This window comes from Heterocephalus glaber, unplaced genomic scaffold (genome assembly GCF_053883595.1).
Source record: "Heterocephalus glaber isolate CG9 unplaced genomic scaffold, H.glaber_assembly_v1.0 deba00001553, whole genome shotgun sequence".
Taxonomy (NCBI): domain Eukaryota; kingdom Metazoa; phylum Chordata; class Mammalia; order Rodentia; family Bathyergidae; genus Heterocephalus; species Heterocephalus glaber.
Window position 1 is genome coordinate 10,072,164 of NW_028258344.1, and position 13,013 is coordinate 10,085,176.

The 13,013-nt window shown below is 35.9% G+C and overlaps 1 protein-coding gene across 1 annotated transcript in view; it reads right to left on the reverse strand.

The window, feature by feature from the left end:
- Positions 1-454: 454 nt before the first annotated feature.
- Armc1 (armadillo repeat containing 1) overlaps positions 455-13,013 on the reverse strand; it is a 30,932-nt gene continuing 18,373 nt past the window's right edge. Inside the window, exons 5-7 of the mRNA XM_004842124.3 lie at positions 2,205-2,321; positions 2,045-2,119; positions 455-865 (exon numbers count right to left, since the gene is read on the reverse strand). Coding sequence (XP_004842181.1) covers positions 674-865; positions 2,045-2,119; positions 2,205-2,321 — 384 coding nt within the window. The 3' untranslated portion in view covers positions 455-673. The remainder of the gene's footprint in view (positions 866-2,044; positions 2,120-2,204; positions 2,322-13,013) is intronic.

The following is a 13,013-nucleotide window of genomic DNA, read 5'->3' on the forward strand; positions in this document are numbered from 1 at the left end:
TACACTTGTTTCCTTTTTCTGACTGACTTTTGCATTATTCTTATTAAAATAACAAGACTGCAAAGTTTTTCAGTTGTATTTTTAGATAACTATGTTTCAGTGGATAAATTTCAATTTTCAAACTGTCATTAGTAATATCCTTTCTATAAACATGGTTGGCCAATAAAAAAGGCACAGAAAGGGAGTAAATCAGAAATGTTTCCAACTTTCAGTGAAGAGTACCAAAGCATGTACTGTTCACGAAGAAAAGCAGAGAAAAATGTTCAGAAATTCATGCACAACTTCAACTACAAACTTCTCTTCAGATAGAACCTGAGGCTTGAGGAGAAAATAAGTTTTCCTAATCACGTGCTTCATATAAAATAAAATGTAAAGCTGCAATACATGTTTGGTTTAACAGTGGACCCATGTTTTTTTTAAAAAGTGAGGCAATTAAAGGAAAACAAAACCAAAATACTTTCCCAAGCAAATATATTCCACCTGTAGCCTCTGTTCTTTTTACCACTCAGTGGAGTAAAATGTCCAAGAAAATGTAAAATGCAGCATACACAATCATGTAATCTAAAAACTTTTCATGATAACTTATTGCAAATTGCACTTGACAGTTCATCACAATGGAAAACTGGCTTGTTGTTGGTTCACACAGTCTTTGAGCCCCAAACTGAAGATGAAGTCACCAGTAAAATGATCTGGATAAAAAGTTTGCTGCTGTGCTCAGCCAGCCAGCTCCACCTTCAGGATGGGAGCCAACCCGAGACACTGCTTTGTCCTGCTCCTTTGTGGGACTCTCATCCTCAGGCAAGTAGTCAGGCAGCTCTGTGTTCTCTTCTACTTCCACAGGAGTATCTTGGAATGGGACCAGCATCTGATACAGAGAACATTTTAAGAGATATTACAAAATCAATTAAATGTGATATATATATAAAGTTTTGGGGGGTCTTGGGAGTTCTCGATTTTGGTTTGAGATAGGGTCTCACTGTGTAGTTCAGGCTGGATTTGAACTCATTATGTAGCCAAGGCTGGCCTTGAACTCATGGCGAACCTCCTGCCTCAGCTTCCTGAGTGCTGGGATTACAGGCATGGGCCAACACACTTAGCTCTCTTAAATTAAAGTCAGCTTTATTCCTCACTCTAATTACCTTGTCTGTTTTTTATTTGTGTTGTGCTGAAGATTAAGCTCAGGGCCTTCACACTGAACTACATCCCCAGCCATTTTTATTTTTTACTTTAAGACATGGTCTTACTTAAGTCATTAAGCTGCCCAGGCTGGGCTTGAATTTGTGATCCTCCTGACTCAGGGTCCCAGAGTGCTGGGATTACAAGTGTGTGCCACCACACCTGGCTCCATATTTATTCTCAGCTCTGTTTCTTCTAAAACTTTCCTCCTGCATGACAGTTGGCCTAAAAGCTGAGTACTGTGTAAAAATGGAAGAACTACAAATGATAATGCAGATGTTATGTAAAAATGACTAAGGCAAGAACTGGGACCCTTTGAGCCCCTGGAGACCCACAGAACCTATCTAAAGGAACCCAAATGAGCTCAAAGTATATAAACTGATATTCTCAATCACAAGGTCTAGAAAGGGTAGCAATAGGCAAGGATTTTCACCATATGTACTTGTCCAACAGTTACACATTTTTTGTTTTGGACTGCTAAAACTAGTTAAAGTTAGAACAAAAGCCCTTAAAAGAAATCAATGCAAGTATCCTTTATTTCCGTTTAAAATCAGTAAGGTTATCTCCACTGAGTTAAAAGAAGTTTTCTTCACACTGGTGGACTCTGAAATCCATAAAAGACCTCTATATTTCTAAAACAGCTGTTAAACAAGAAACTACTTTTATTATATTTGATAACTATGGATTTACAAACACTAGCAGTCTTCGACACATAAAATAATCAAGAGTCTGAATTAAGTATAAAAAAAAGAACTGAGGGCCGGGGGTTTAGCTCAGTGGTGCTGCCGCCTGCCTTGCAAGCACAAGGGCCTGAGTTAGATCCCCGGGACCAAAAAAAAAAAAAAAAAAAAAGAACTGAATCTTTTACCTCTTCTCCACTTTCACTTTTCACAACTTGCTGGGCTTTCATGACCTTGGTTGATGCTATTGCTGATGCCAATGCCTGGGCCAGGATAAAAAGGAACAGTTTTGAACACTGATTTGTTTACCTGTAACCTCAAGCATATTTAGACATTGATAATACTAACCTCTGCTTTCAAATCTGAACGGATTCGTACCACACATCTTTGAACAGCCATTTGAAAAGTAAAGCTAATAACACCTTTGATTTTTAACAAAGCCTCTTCACATAGATTTCTCCGAGACTGAAAAAGTAAATGCAAATTATTATTAAAATAGGTAAAATAATAAAAGGCAACAAATCAATTTAAGCCACATTAAACTATTCACTATAGTCATGTATCACTTAACAGCAGGGATATAGTCTGAGAAATGCATCCTTAGGTGAGAGACTGTACTTACACAAATCTAGATGGTATAGCCTACTACACTACACACTCAGGCTATGTGGGGTAGCCTGCTGTTTCTAGGCGACAAACCTATACAGCATGTTATGGACTAAATTCCATAGGAAACTGTAACATATTGGTAAGTGCTTATATGTTTAAATATATCTAACTTTAAAAAGATATAATAAAAATACTGAGTGACAGGAATCTTTTAGTTTCAACAAAATCTTATGGGACCACAGCTGTTTATGTAGCCCAATGTTGACCAAAGCATCATTATATGGTCCATATGAAGTGCACGTTCTGAGGCAAGATTTCAATAATTTTTATTAGAGAGAAATTAGCCAATGTTAATTTGCATCTTAAATCAAACAGAACAAATGAATAATACAGAAAAAGTGTCCCAAAGCAGAAAAGCAGAGGTTCCTCGTTCAAGGGTACATGTATTATGTAGTCCATCAGCTGTTTCTGTAAATTTCTTTTGGAACACAGTCACAGCCACCTGTTTACATATTATCAGATTCTAGTTGCATGCTAAGGCCAAGTTAGTAGCTATTACAGAGACCATTATGGCCTGCAAAGCCTAAAACAGTTAATCTCTGCCCCTATGAAGAAAAGGCTTACTGGTCTCTGATACAGCTTTTTTGGTTTTTTTTTTTCCCAGTACCAGGGATCAAACTCAGGAACTTTTGCTGGCTAGGCAGGGTGGCGCCACTGAACTACATCTCTAGCCCATCTGATATATTCTAAAATCTCTAGGGCTATAGCCTAAGAGACTAAAGTTGAATTAGTAAGCATTCAGTACTCTAGTTACCAACCCTTAAACTTTAAGCTATTTGATATGTATAAATATTACTACAACCTTCATTTATGGCAATCTCAATCATTACCAGTGCCTACTCAAGGATCATCAACATCCTTATTGGTTAGCACTTTCCTGATTATGTTCACAACACAACACAACACAACACAACACACAACCTTTGATATTAGATGCAGGGTACTACACTATCCTGGTCTCCTACTTATACCACTGATGGTTCCATCTGTCTCTTCTTACCTCCAAGGTCTAGTGCCTATATCTAAGCGGCTTTCCGCTTTGACTCTCAGGAAACTATTTTTATCACTTTAGCCATCACTAATTCCAACAGTACTGTACTTTCTTATTTTTGTATGTCAGACACATCCCTTGCATATCCAGTGATCATTTTGACACAAGATCCTTGGTGAAAACAGATTTAAAAGAACAGTAACTGCATTCTCTCTTCATTCTCCTTCTACCTGCAGTCCACACACAAAATCACTACCTCTGAGTCTTCCTGTGTCTGTATGGAAGCCAGATTCTGATTCAGTACTTCAGAGAGGATGAAAGACTGCAACTGCCGAGTACCTAGACAACATTCAGTTTTCAAACTCATTCTAACATCCTTGAAAACATCTCATGTCGTTGCTCATCTCCCTACTTAAATCACTTCTTGCCTTAGCTTTTTAACACAACTCAAGGAAGAATCTTGGATACAACAGTCTATAGCAGAACACAGGCCCACAGTGGGCTTCATCTGATGCCCTGTCTCTGGACTCCATTCTGGTCAGAACTGGTTTCTGTGAAGTGCCTTTGGGGGACTGGCACCAAATAGTTTCTCTCCTTCTTGAATTCTACCACAAACTTAAAAGTATGTACAGAACATATAACATCAGAGTTAGAACACTACAATTTTAATCTGATTCCTTATTTTAAATGTGAGGAAAGAGAAAAACAGAAAAGTAATATGTGTAGTCTATGTAAAGAGTCTGACATTAAATTGCAACTGTGTATGACAGAAAAGATTCATAAGGTCATCTTATCTTTATTTTACACAAATTAACAATTTTTACCAGATTTACTGCCCACTTTCCCAAATGACATATTATAAATTTTTGCATATTTTGACCATTGCTGTATACCTGTTAGCAAAATTATGCCTGACACCCAAAATAATGCCTAATGTTATATGTTCTTTTCTTTTGTAAAGATAAGTACAGACTGAGCATCTCTAATCCAAAATTCCCAAATGCTTCAAAATCTAAAACTTTTTGAGCACTGACAGGACAAAGTTTCTGATTTTAGAGCATTTTGATTTAGGCATATTCAACTGGTCAAGTATATGCAAATATACTTGATATTTTGGATATTTCCAAAATCCAGAAAAACTTCAAAATCTGAAACATTTCTGGTCTCAAGCATTTCAGATGGGAGAATCTCAATCTGTAAGTTGAGATTCTACCATATGAACTTTTAGATTTTTTTTTTTCTTTTTTTTTGGTACCGGGGATCGAAGTCGGGACCTTGTGCTTGCAAGGCAGGCAGCGGAACCACTGAGCTAAATCCTCAGCCTACCATATGAACTTTTAGATCAGGTATTAGTTCTAAAAATCATTCGACTGGCAATATTTTAAGTTTACATATTTACAAAGAAAAAACACTTCTACAACTTTGACATCTCCTATCTAGAAAGACTTGAAGTGTTCTATTATTGGAGATCTTTAGCTTACTTATACCTCCTCCATTTTCTTGTTAAAAATATCCTCCCATTCTTCCCAATTTGTTTTATTCTGTTTTGTTTCAGGGAAGTAAAAATTACTTCTCCCCTTTCTTGAAGTGACTGATTTCCATACACTTAATATTTGCCTAAGATTTTTCCTAAAGTCACATTAATTATTAGAAATTTCAGATGATTCTCCTCAGTTTTCTGTATTTACAATCATAGCAACAGCAAATTACCAAATATTTCATTATATTAAATCATATTTATATTCTCAGGACAAAATTGCTTCTACGAACTTATAACATTATGGTTAAAAGTTCAATGCTGGATTCAAATCTCAACCATTTCTTCTACCTATATGACTAGCCATTTTACAATTCTAAAATTCAATTTCTTCTTCTATAAAAAGATAATATCCCCCCTCTCTGTATTAATGATTAGAATCAAATCAAATTAGAATCAATATACTACCTAAGAGTAGCAGACTATGTCACCAAAAAATGTTAACTAGCATGACAGTGCAGTACTAGAGTTAACTTGCTAATATTTTATTTTGGAGTTTGCTTTGGTGTAGGAAAGATTGAACCCAGAGCCACATGTGTTCTAAGCACCACTGAGCTTCAGGCTCAGCTCTTATTTTGGATTTTGGCAATCAAATTCTTCCTCTATTTTTTGTGTGTGCTCTGTTGGGTTTATTACTTGGTTTGTGGTTTAAAAAGGAACTATGTTATTCTTATATTAAGTTCAAGATCTTATGGCCCCAGTTTCAATGAGATAGTGGTTAACTTATTTGAATAAATATGCACATTCATGTATATCCATTAAGCATGGATAATATGCAAGGCTTCCCCTCACACTTACTTACTAAATATTAAATGCTGAGTTCTATGTACCTAAATGCAACAACTTGAAGGGGCTCTGGATAATCTAATGGAACCTACCTGGCACAGCTAAAGAGATAAGTGGTAAGCCACCAGTTTAAAGTTGCCATCTCTAAAGATATAAAGTTATATAACTTATCACTGCACAAGGTAACTTCAAAGGGACTTTCAATTCCAGTCAGGATGGAGTAACAGACCAAATAAAAATCCACTAGGATTAAATAAAAATATACTTTTAAAAAATAATGATGTCCAGGCACTGGAAAACAGGCATCCCTGAAAAAAGAAAAAGAAATGAAGTGAGCTCCATAGTGCACCAACTTATTGCTTAGAAAAGCTCCAGGTTGCAACTCAGGATGAGGAAGCTAAACAGAACCCAGCAATCTTCCTGAGTTAAGGACAGATTTGAGAATTCAGGGAGGCCCAGGTAACTATAGTTTAAGGGGCTCCACAAATGAGACATAAAGCTACACAATGAAGAGAAGCTAGAGAGACATGCTTGTTGTGAAGTAGAGAGTGCCCCTTTGACCAACTGATGATCAGTGCATGTTATACTAGGAAAAAACGGAGATGGGTGAAAGGACTACTGGAAAGGAATAGAAAGAATAATTTTGTGAGCTCACATCTGGACTAGAAATACATCACATTCTCATCAGAAACTGGAAAAATAAAAAGCCCTGAGACACACAAAGGGTATGGACAGAGAACCCAGAAGGGTATTGCCTCAATAGTGTAGGTAAAATTGTCCCTAAGTTAAAGGGTATCATAGTCTGGCCTAACAAAGCGGAAAAATCAGGGTTAAAAATCGCCAATAGTTTACAAGTAACTTAGCTGTGATGCAGAATAAAGTTCAAAAATATTTAAAGGCTGTGCAGAAAATGTGGGCTCTATTCAACAATATAACATTCACAATACATGGCATTCATTCAAAAATTACCAGGAAAGAAGGGACAAGAAAAAAAAAATGGAAACAAAGCTTTTGTCAACAAGGAAGGGAAGAGGGGTTGAAGGGAGGGGAGGGGAATGGGAAAAAAAAGCAGCAGCAAGATATATCATGTACAGGTGCAAATTCCCTATGATGAATGTTATCCTTATGTATATCTAAAGTGTACCAATAAAAAAAATTACCAGGTATGCAATGAAGCAGGAAAATACAACATACAATTAGAAAAATCAATGAGTAGGAACACACTTAGAAGTAAATACAGACGACAGAAGTAGAAGACAAGGATATTAAACAGTTTTTCTAACTGTATTTTGTATACTGGAGAAGACAGAGAAAAGTGTAAACCTGTTAAGGAGATAGAAAAAAAGGCCCAAATCAAACTTTAAAAGATAAAATAAAACTACGTGCGTGGTGGGAAAAAATTACACTAGATGAGATTCACAGCAAATTAAATACTTCCAGAAGGAAAAAAAAAGTGAATATAGCAACAGAAACCATCCAAAATGAAAGGGGAAAAAAAATGAACAGAACATCAGTGAGCTGTGTGGGAATGTCAAGTATAAAATACACATATAACTGGAATCCCTGAAAGACTCCGAGATAGAAGAACAGAAAATATTTGAAGCTATCTGGAAAAACTTGTCCAAATTTGTTGCGAAATGTAAATCCAGAGATCCAAGAAACTAAAATGAACCTGAAGCAGAATGAATATGAAGCAAGTTATACCAAAGTGCATCATGAACAAATTGATTTAAAAAAAAAACAGTGCTAAAAGAGAAAAATCTGAAAATTGGAAACGGAAGCCAAGCTTTTGTAAACAAGGAGGGGAAGAGCAGGCAAAGCGGGGAAGGGGAATGGGATGAAAAGGAGAAGATGCATCATGTATAAGTACAACTTCCCTATGATGAATGTTCTCTATTATGTATATCTAAAATGTACCGATAAATGTTTTGCTTTAAAAAAAAGAAAGAAAATTGAGAATGGGGGAAGATGGAAATACAAAGGAAAAAAAACCGTAAAAGACAGGAGAAGTCTAAATAGAAACAACAGAAGGCAGAAGACCATCCAGGAATATCTTAAGATGCAGCAAGGGAAAAAATGGCCACTTTGGATTCTATACCTTTCAAAAAATAATAAAACAGGACTTTTCAAACATACAAAAACTGGAAGAATTGGAGACTTCAAACCTCAACTTTCAAAAATAAATGAAATAGCAAGTTGGAAAAACTTAAGGAAAAAATAGACTATGATCCAACTAAACTGAACAGACACTTGTGGAAAGCTCCAACAAGGGTACACACAAGGTCAAGTGTACTTGGACCATTCTCCAAGATAGAGCACACGTTAGACAATGAAACAAACCTCAGTAAATTTCAAAGAACTGAAATTCCACCAAGTATGTAGTCTCATCACATGGAATCAATTAGAATCAATAATGGAAGGAAATTTGAAAAATTAATGGAAATTAACATACTACTAAATAACCAAGGGATCAAAGAAGAAATCATAAAGGAAATTAAAAAACACACTGAGATGAATGACATGAAAATACCATATGCCAAAACTTATGTGATGCAGTGTTTTCTCTTATTTGAGAAACTCAAAGTATAAGAAAGAGCAAAATAAAAGATAAAAGAAAGTAGAGAGATCTTTTTCAAATGGGAAGGGCAACAAGAGATAGAGGGAGAGGAAGGGAAGGGAAGTAAAAGGGATTTAAAAAAAAAAGAGAATTGAAGAAAACAATAGAAAGAGTTTTTGCAAATGAGAAGAACAAGATCTGGAAGAAGAAAGGAGGAAGTGGAACAAAAAAAAGAATTAAGATATGTTATGTACATGTACCAACTCCTCACAATCAATGTAATCATTACGTACTGCAAACATGTACTAATAAAAATAGTTATTAAAAACTTATGTGATTCAGAGAAACCAATGCTCAAGAGGGAAATTTATGGCTGTACTTTAAAACAGAGGAAAATCTCAAATCGACAGTCTAACTTTTTCACCCTAGGAAACAAGAGGGTGTGAGAGACAGCAAGAAAGGGAGGTAGGGATTTAAACCTAAAGCAAGCAGAAGGAAATAACAGATTAGAGCAAGGTATATGGGGTAGAGCAGAGTGAGGAGTGAAAAATAGAAATAAAAAAATGAGAAATAAGTATCAAAAGTTAGTTCTTTGAAAAGATTCAACAAAATGAAAAACCTTTAGCTTTTTGACTAACAGAAAGAAAAGACTGAAATTGCTAAAATCAGAAATAAAAGACTGAACATTACTAACAACCTTATAGAAAGAAAGTAAATGAATGGATGAATGATTATAGGTTGGGTAGTCTTGATCCTACTTTGGGATCAGAACTGTTACAGATATTGGTGTTTTTTGGATTTGGGGATATTTGCATACAGTTTACCAGATGAACATCTCTAATTCAAAAATCCAAAATGCTCTGAACTTCAAAACTTTTTGAAAATATCAGGGCTAAAAATGATTTTCTGCCAGGCATGGCGGCACACGCCTGTAATCCCAGCACTCAGGAGGCTGAGGCAGGAAGATCACTGCAAGATCGAGGCCAGCCTGGGCTATGTAGTGAGTTCATGGCCAGCCTGAGCTACATAGTGAGACCCTGCCCCCAAAAAACAAAACAAAACAAAAAAATAGTTTTAGATTTTAGAATATTTTGACCTTTGGGTTTTGAGTTTAGAGATGGTCAACCTGTATAAGCAAATATGTAAACAACTATATGCTAACATATTAAGACAATCTCAACTAAATGGCCAAAGTCCTAGAAAGACATTAAGAACAAAAACTAGGGGGAAAAGATATATAGACCTATAATAAGAAACAGAATCAACAACTGGGATCTGATCTTATTAAAAAGCTTCTGAACTTCAAGAGAAAACACCAGCAGTGTGAAGAGACAACCTACAATGTGGGAAAAAATTTTTACCACCTGTTCCTCAGATGAAGGTCTACTATCTAAAATATATAAAGAACTCAAAAAAATCAGACCCCCAAAATATAAAGACCCAATTCAAAAATGGGCATCTGAAATGAACAGACATTTCTTAGACAAAGAAGTAAAAGCAGCAAATCAACATATGAAAAAATGTTCGGCATCACTGGTCATTTGAGAGATGCAGATGAAAACAATGCTGAGATTCTGCCTCACCCCAGAAAGAAAGGCTGCTATCATGAAATCAACCAATAACAAATGCTGGTGGGGGTGTGGGGAAAGAGGAACCCTTCTCCATTGTCAGTGGGTGTGCAGACTGGTGCAACCACTGTGGAAATCAGTACGGAGATACCTCAAAAAACTAGGATTAGAGATTGACCCAGCAATTCCTCTACTGGGTATCTTCCCAAAAGAATTAAAAACAACATACCACAACAATATATGCACACCCCTGTTTATAGCAGCAGTTTCTAATAGCTACAGCTTGGAGCAGTATAAAGATAGATAAAGAGACTGGATAAAGGTGCGGTTTTTTAATAAAATGGAGTACTACTCAGCCATAAAGAATGAGAAACTAGAGACATTTATAGCTAAATGGATGCACATTGAGGCGATACTCTTAAGTGAAATAAACAGGACAAATGTGTAAATACTGAATAGTTTCTCTGGTGTGAAACACTAAAAGTGTTAATAATGATCAAAATGTATAATTGATCATTGAAATAGGAAAAAAAGGTCTAAAGGAGTAGGGGAAGTGGGAAGGGTAGGGGAAAGGAAAGAAGGGAAAAGAGAAAATATGAGAAAAAGGAAAAAATGGAAACAAAGTCCTTGTAAATAGGGAAGGGTGGAGGGGGTGAAGGGAGGGCAGGGGAATGGGAAAAAAAATAAGAACCAAGATACATCATGTAAAGGTACAAGATCCCAATGATGAATGTAACTGTATTGTATACCTAAAATGTACCAATAAACTTAATTTAAAAAAAGAAACTGAATCAACAGTTTAAGAGAATTACCCACAAAGAAAAAACTCAAACAAATGGCTTCACTGGTGAATTCTCTGAAATATTTTAAGAAGATTCATAACCAATCTTTCATGAACTCATCCAGATATTTTCCAGCATTTTATTAAGTCAGAATTACCTTAATACCAAAACCAGAAAAAGATATCACAAGGAAAGAAACCAATCTCTAACATGAATATAAATTCAAACTACATTCAACAGCATACTACAGCAATTATACACCATGAACAACTGTGATTTATTCCAGGAATAAAAAGTTGGTTCAATACATGAAAACTAATCAATGTATCGTATTACATTAAGAAAACATTTAAAAAGAAAAATAATAGGCCATTTAAAATTGGGCAAAGAACGTAAATGGGCTTTGTCCTCAAAGACAAAATCTGTGCTAAGTGAAAGATGTACAAAATAAAACCTAAGTCAACCACTTAAACACAGTATTTGAAAAGATGGCCCCACTAGTTATTAGGAAATTGCAAATTTAAAACTCCAATAAAGTACCACTTCACAGCCAAGTAGGACGTGAATTTTTAAAACCTGGAAAATAAGTGAAGAGCTTGAAGAGAAACTATACCCTCATACAATGCAGGGTGGAATGTAATATGGTGCAGCCATTGTGAAAAACAGCCAGGCAGTTTATTAAAAAGTTAAATAGAAAATCACCAGATAACACAGCAGTTCTATACCCTAGGTATATACCCAAGAATAACTTATGCATGTTCATAAGCAAATGTATGAGTGAAATTGTGGAAACTCAAATACCCATCTAGTGATTAGATAAAAAATATGGTACATCCATAGAATGGAATACTACAAAAAGAAATGGTACACTGATATATGCAACAAAACAGATGAACTTAAAAGATTATGGCAACTGAAGGACTGACACATAAGTCACATATTGTATTGTCTTGGCTGTATTAGAAACGTCCAAAATAGACAAATCAGTACAGACAAAAAACAGATTAGTAGTTCCCTGATACTAGGAGGAATAATTACTAGTAAGCATGAAGTTTCATTTGGGAGTGTTGAAATTTTCTGGAATTGGGCAATGGTGATGGCTGACAGCCCAATAAATATAATAAAAACTTCCGAAATGCACACTTTACAATAGGGAATAGTATGTGAATTACATTTCAATAAAAAACAAAAACAGGGCTCAGGATGTAGCTCAGTGATAAAGTGCTTGTCTAGCACGCAAGTGGCCCTGGTTCAATTCCCAGGGATGGAAAAAAAAAAAAATCAGCCCAGTAGATACGTACTACAAGAAATGTTAAAGAAGTTCTTCAGGCAGCAAGAAATGATGCGACAAAAATCTTGATCAACACAAAGGAATAAAGAGTCCCAGAAATAGTAAATATGTGAGTAGATATGAAAAACTTTTTTTTTTGGCTAGTACTAGTGACTAAACCCAGGGCCTTCACACTGAGCTATATCCTCAATATTTTTATTTTTTACTTTGAGACAGGGTCTCACTAAGTTGCTAAGTTGCCCAGGCTGGGCTCAAACTTGGAATCCTCCTCCCTCAGCCACCCGGAGTGCTAAGATTACAAGGTGTGTGCCACAATGCCCAGCTCTTTTTCTTATTCTTCAAATGTTTTTCAAAGAGATCAGCTTTATAAAGCAAAAGTAAAAATAATGGGGTTTATATCATATGTAGAAGGAAAATTTCTAACAATAGTACAGAGGTAGAGAAGTGAAAAGTATCTTTTGCAGGACAAGATAGCACATGCTTGTAATCCCATCATTCAGGAGGCTTAAACAGAAGGACTAGCATGAATTCAAGGGCAGTCTGGGGTACACAGTGAGTTCAAGTCCAGTCTAAACTGCATGGGGAGGCCCTGTCTCAAAAAATAAAAGGTATCTTACTATACATGAAATGATACAGTATTAGTTGATGACAGATTATAATAGGTCAAAGATATAGAAATCAATGAATGAAAGAGAATTATACCTCATAAGTCAACAAAGGAGATACAATAGAACCTTTATGAAAACTCTAAACCGGACATGGTGGTGCATGCCTGTAATCCCAGCACTCAGGAGGCTGAGGCAGGAGGATCATCATGAGTTCGAGGCCAGCCTGAGCTATCTAGTGAGTTCAAGGCCAGCCTGAACTACAAAGGGAGACCCTGACTCAAAAAAAAAAAAAAAAGCCATTTAATTGGTCCAAAAGGAGGAAGAAAGACAGGAAAAAGGAACAAAGAAGAAATAGGACAACTAGAAAG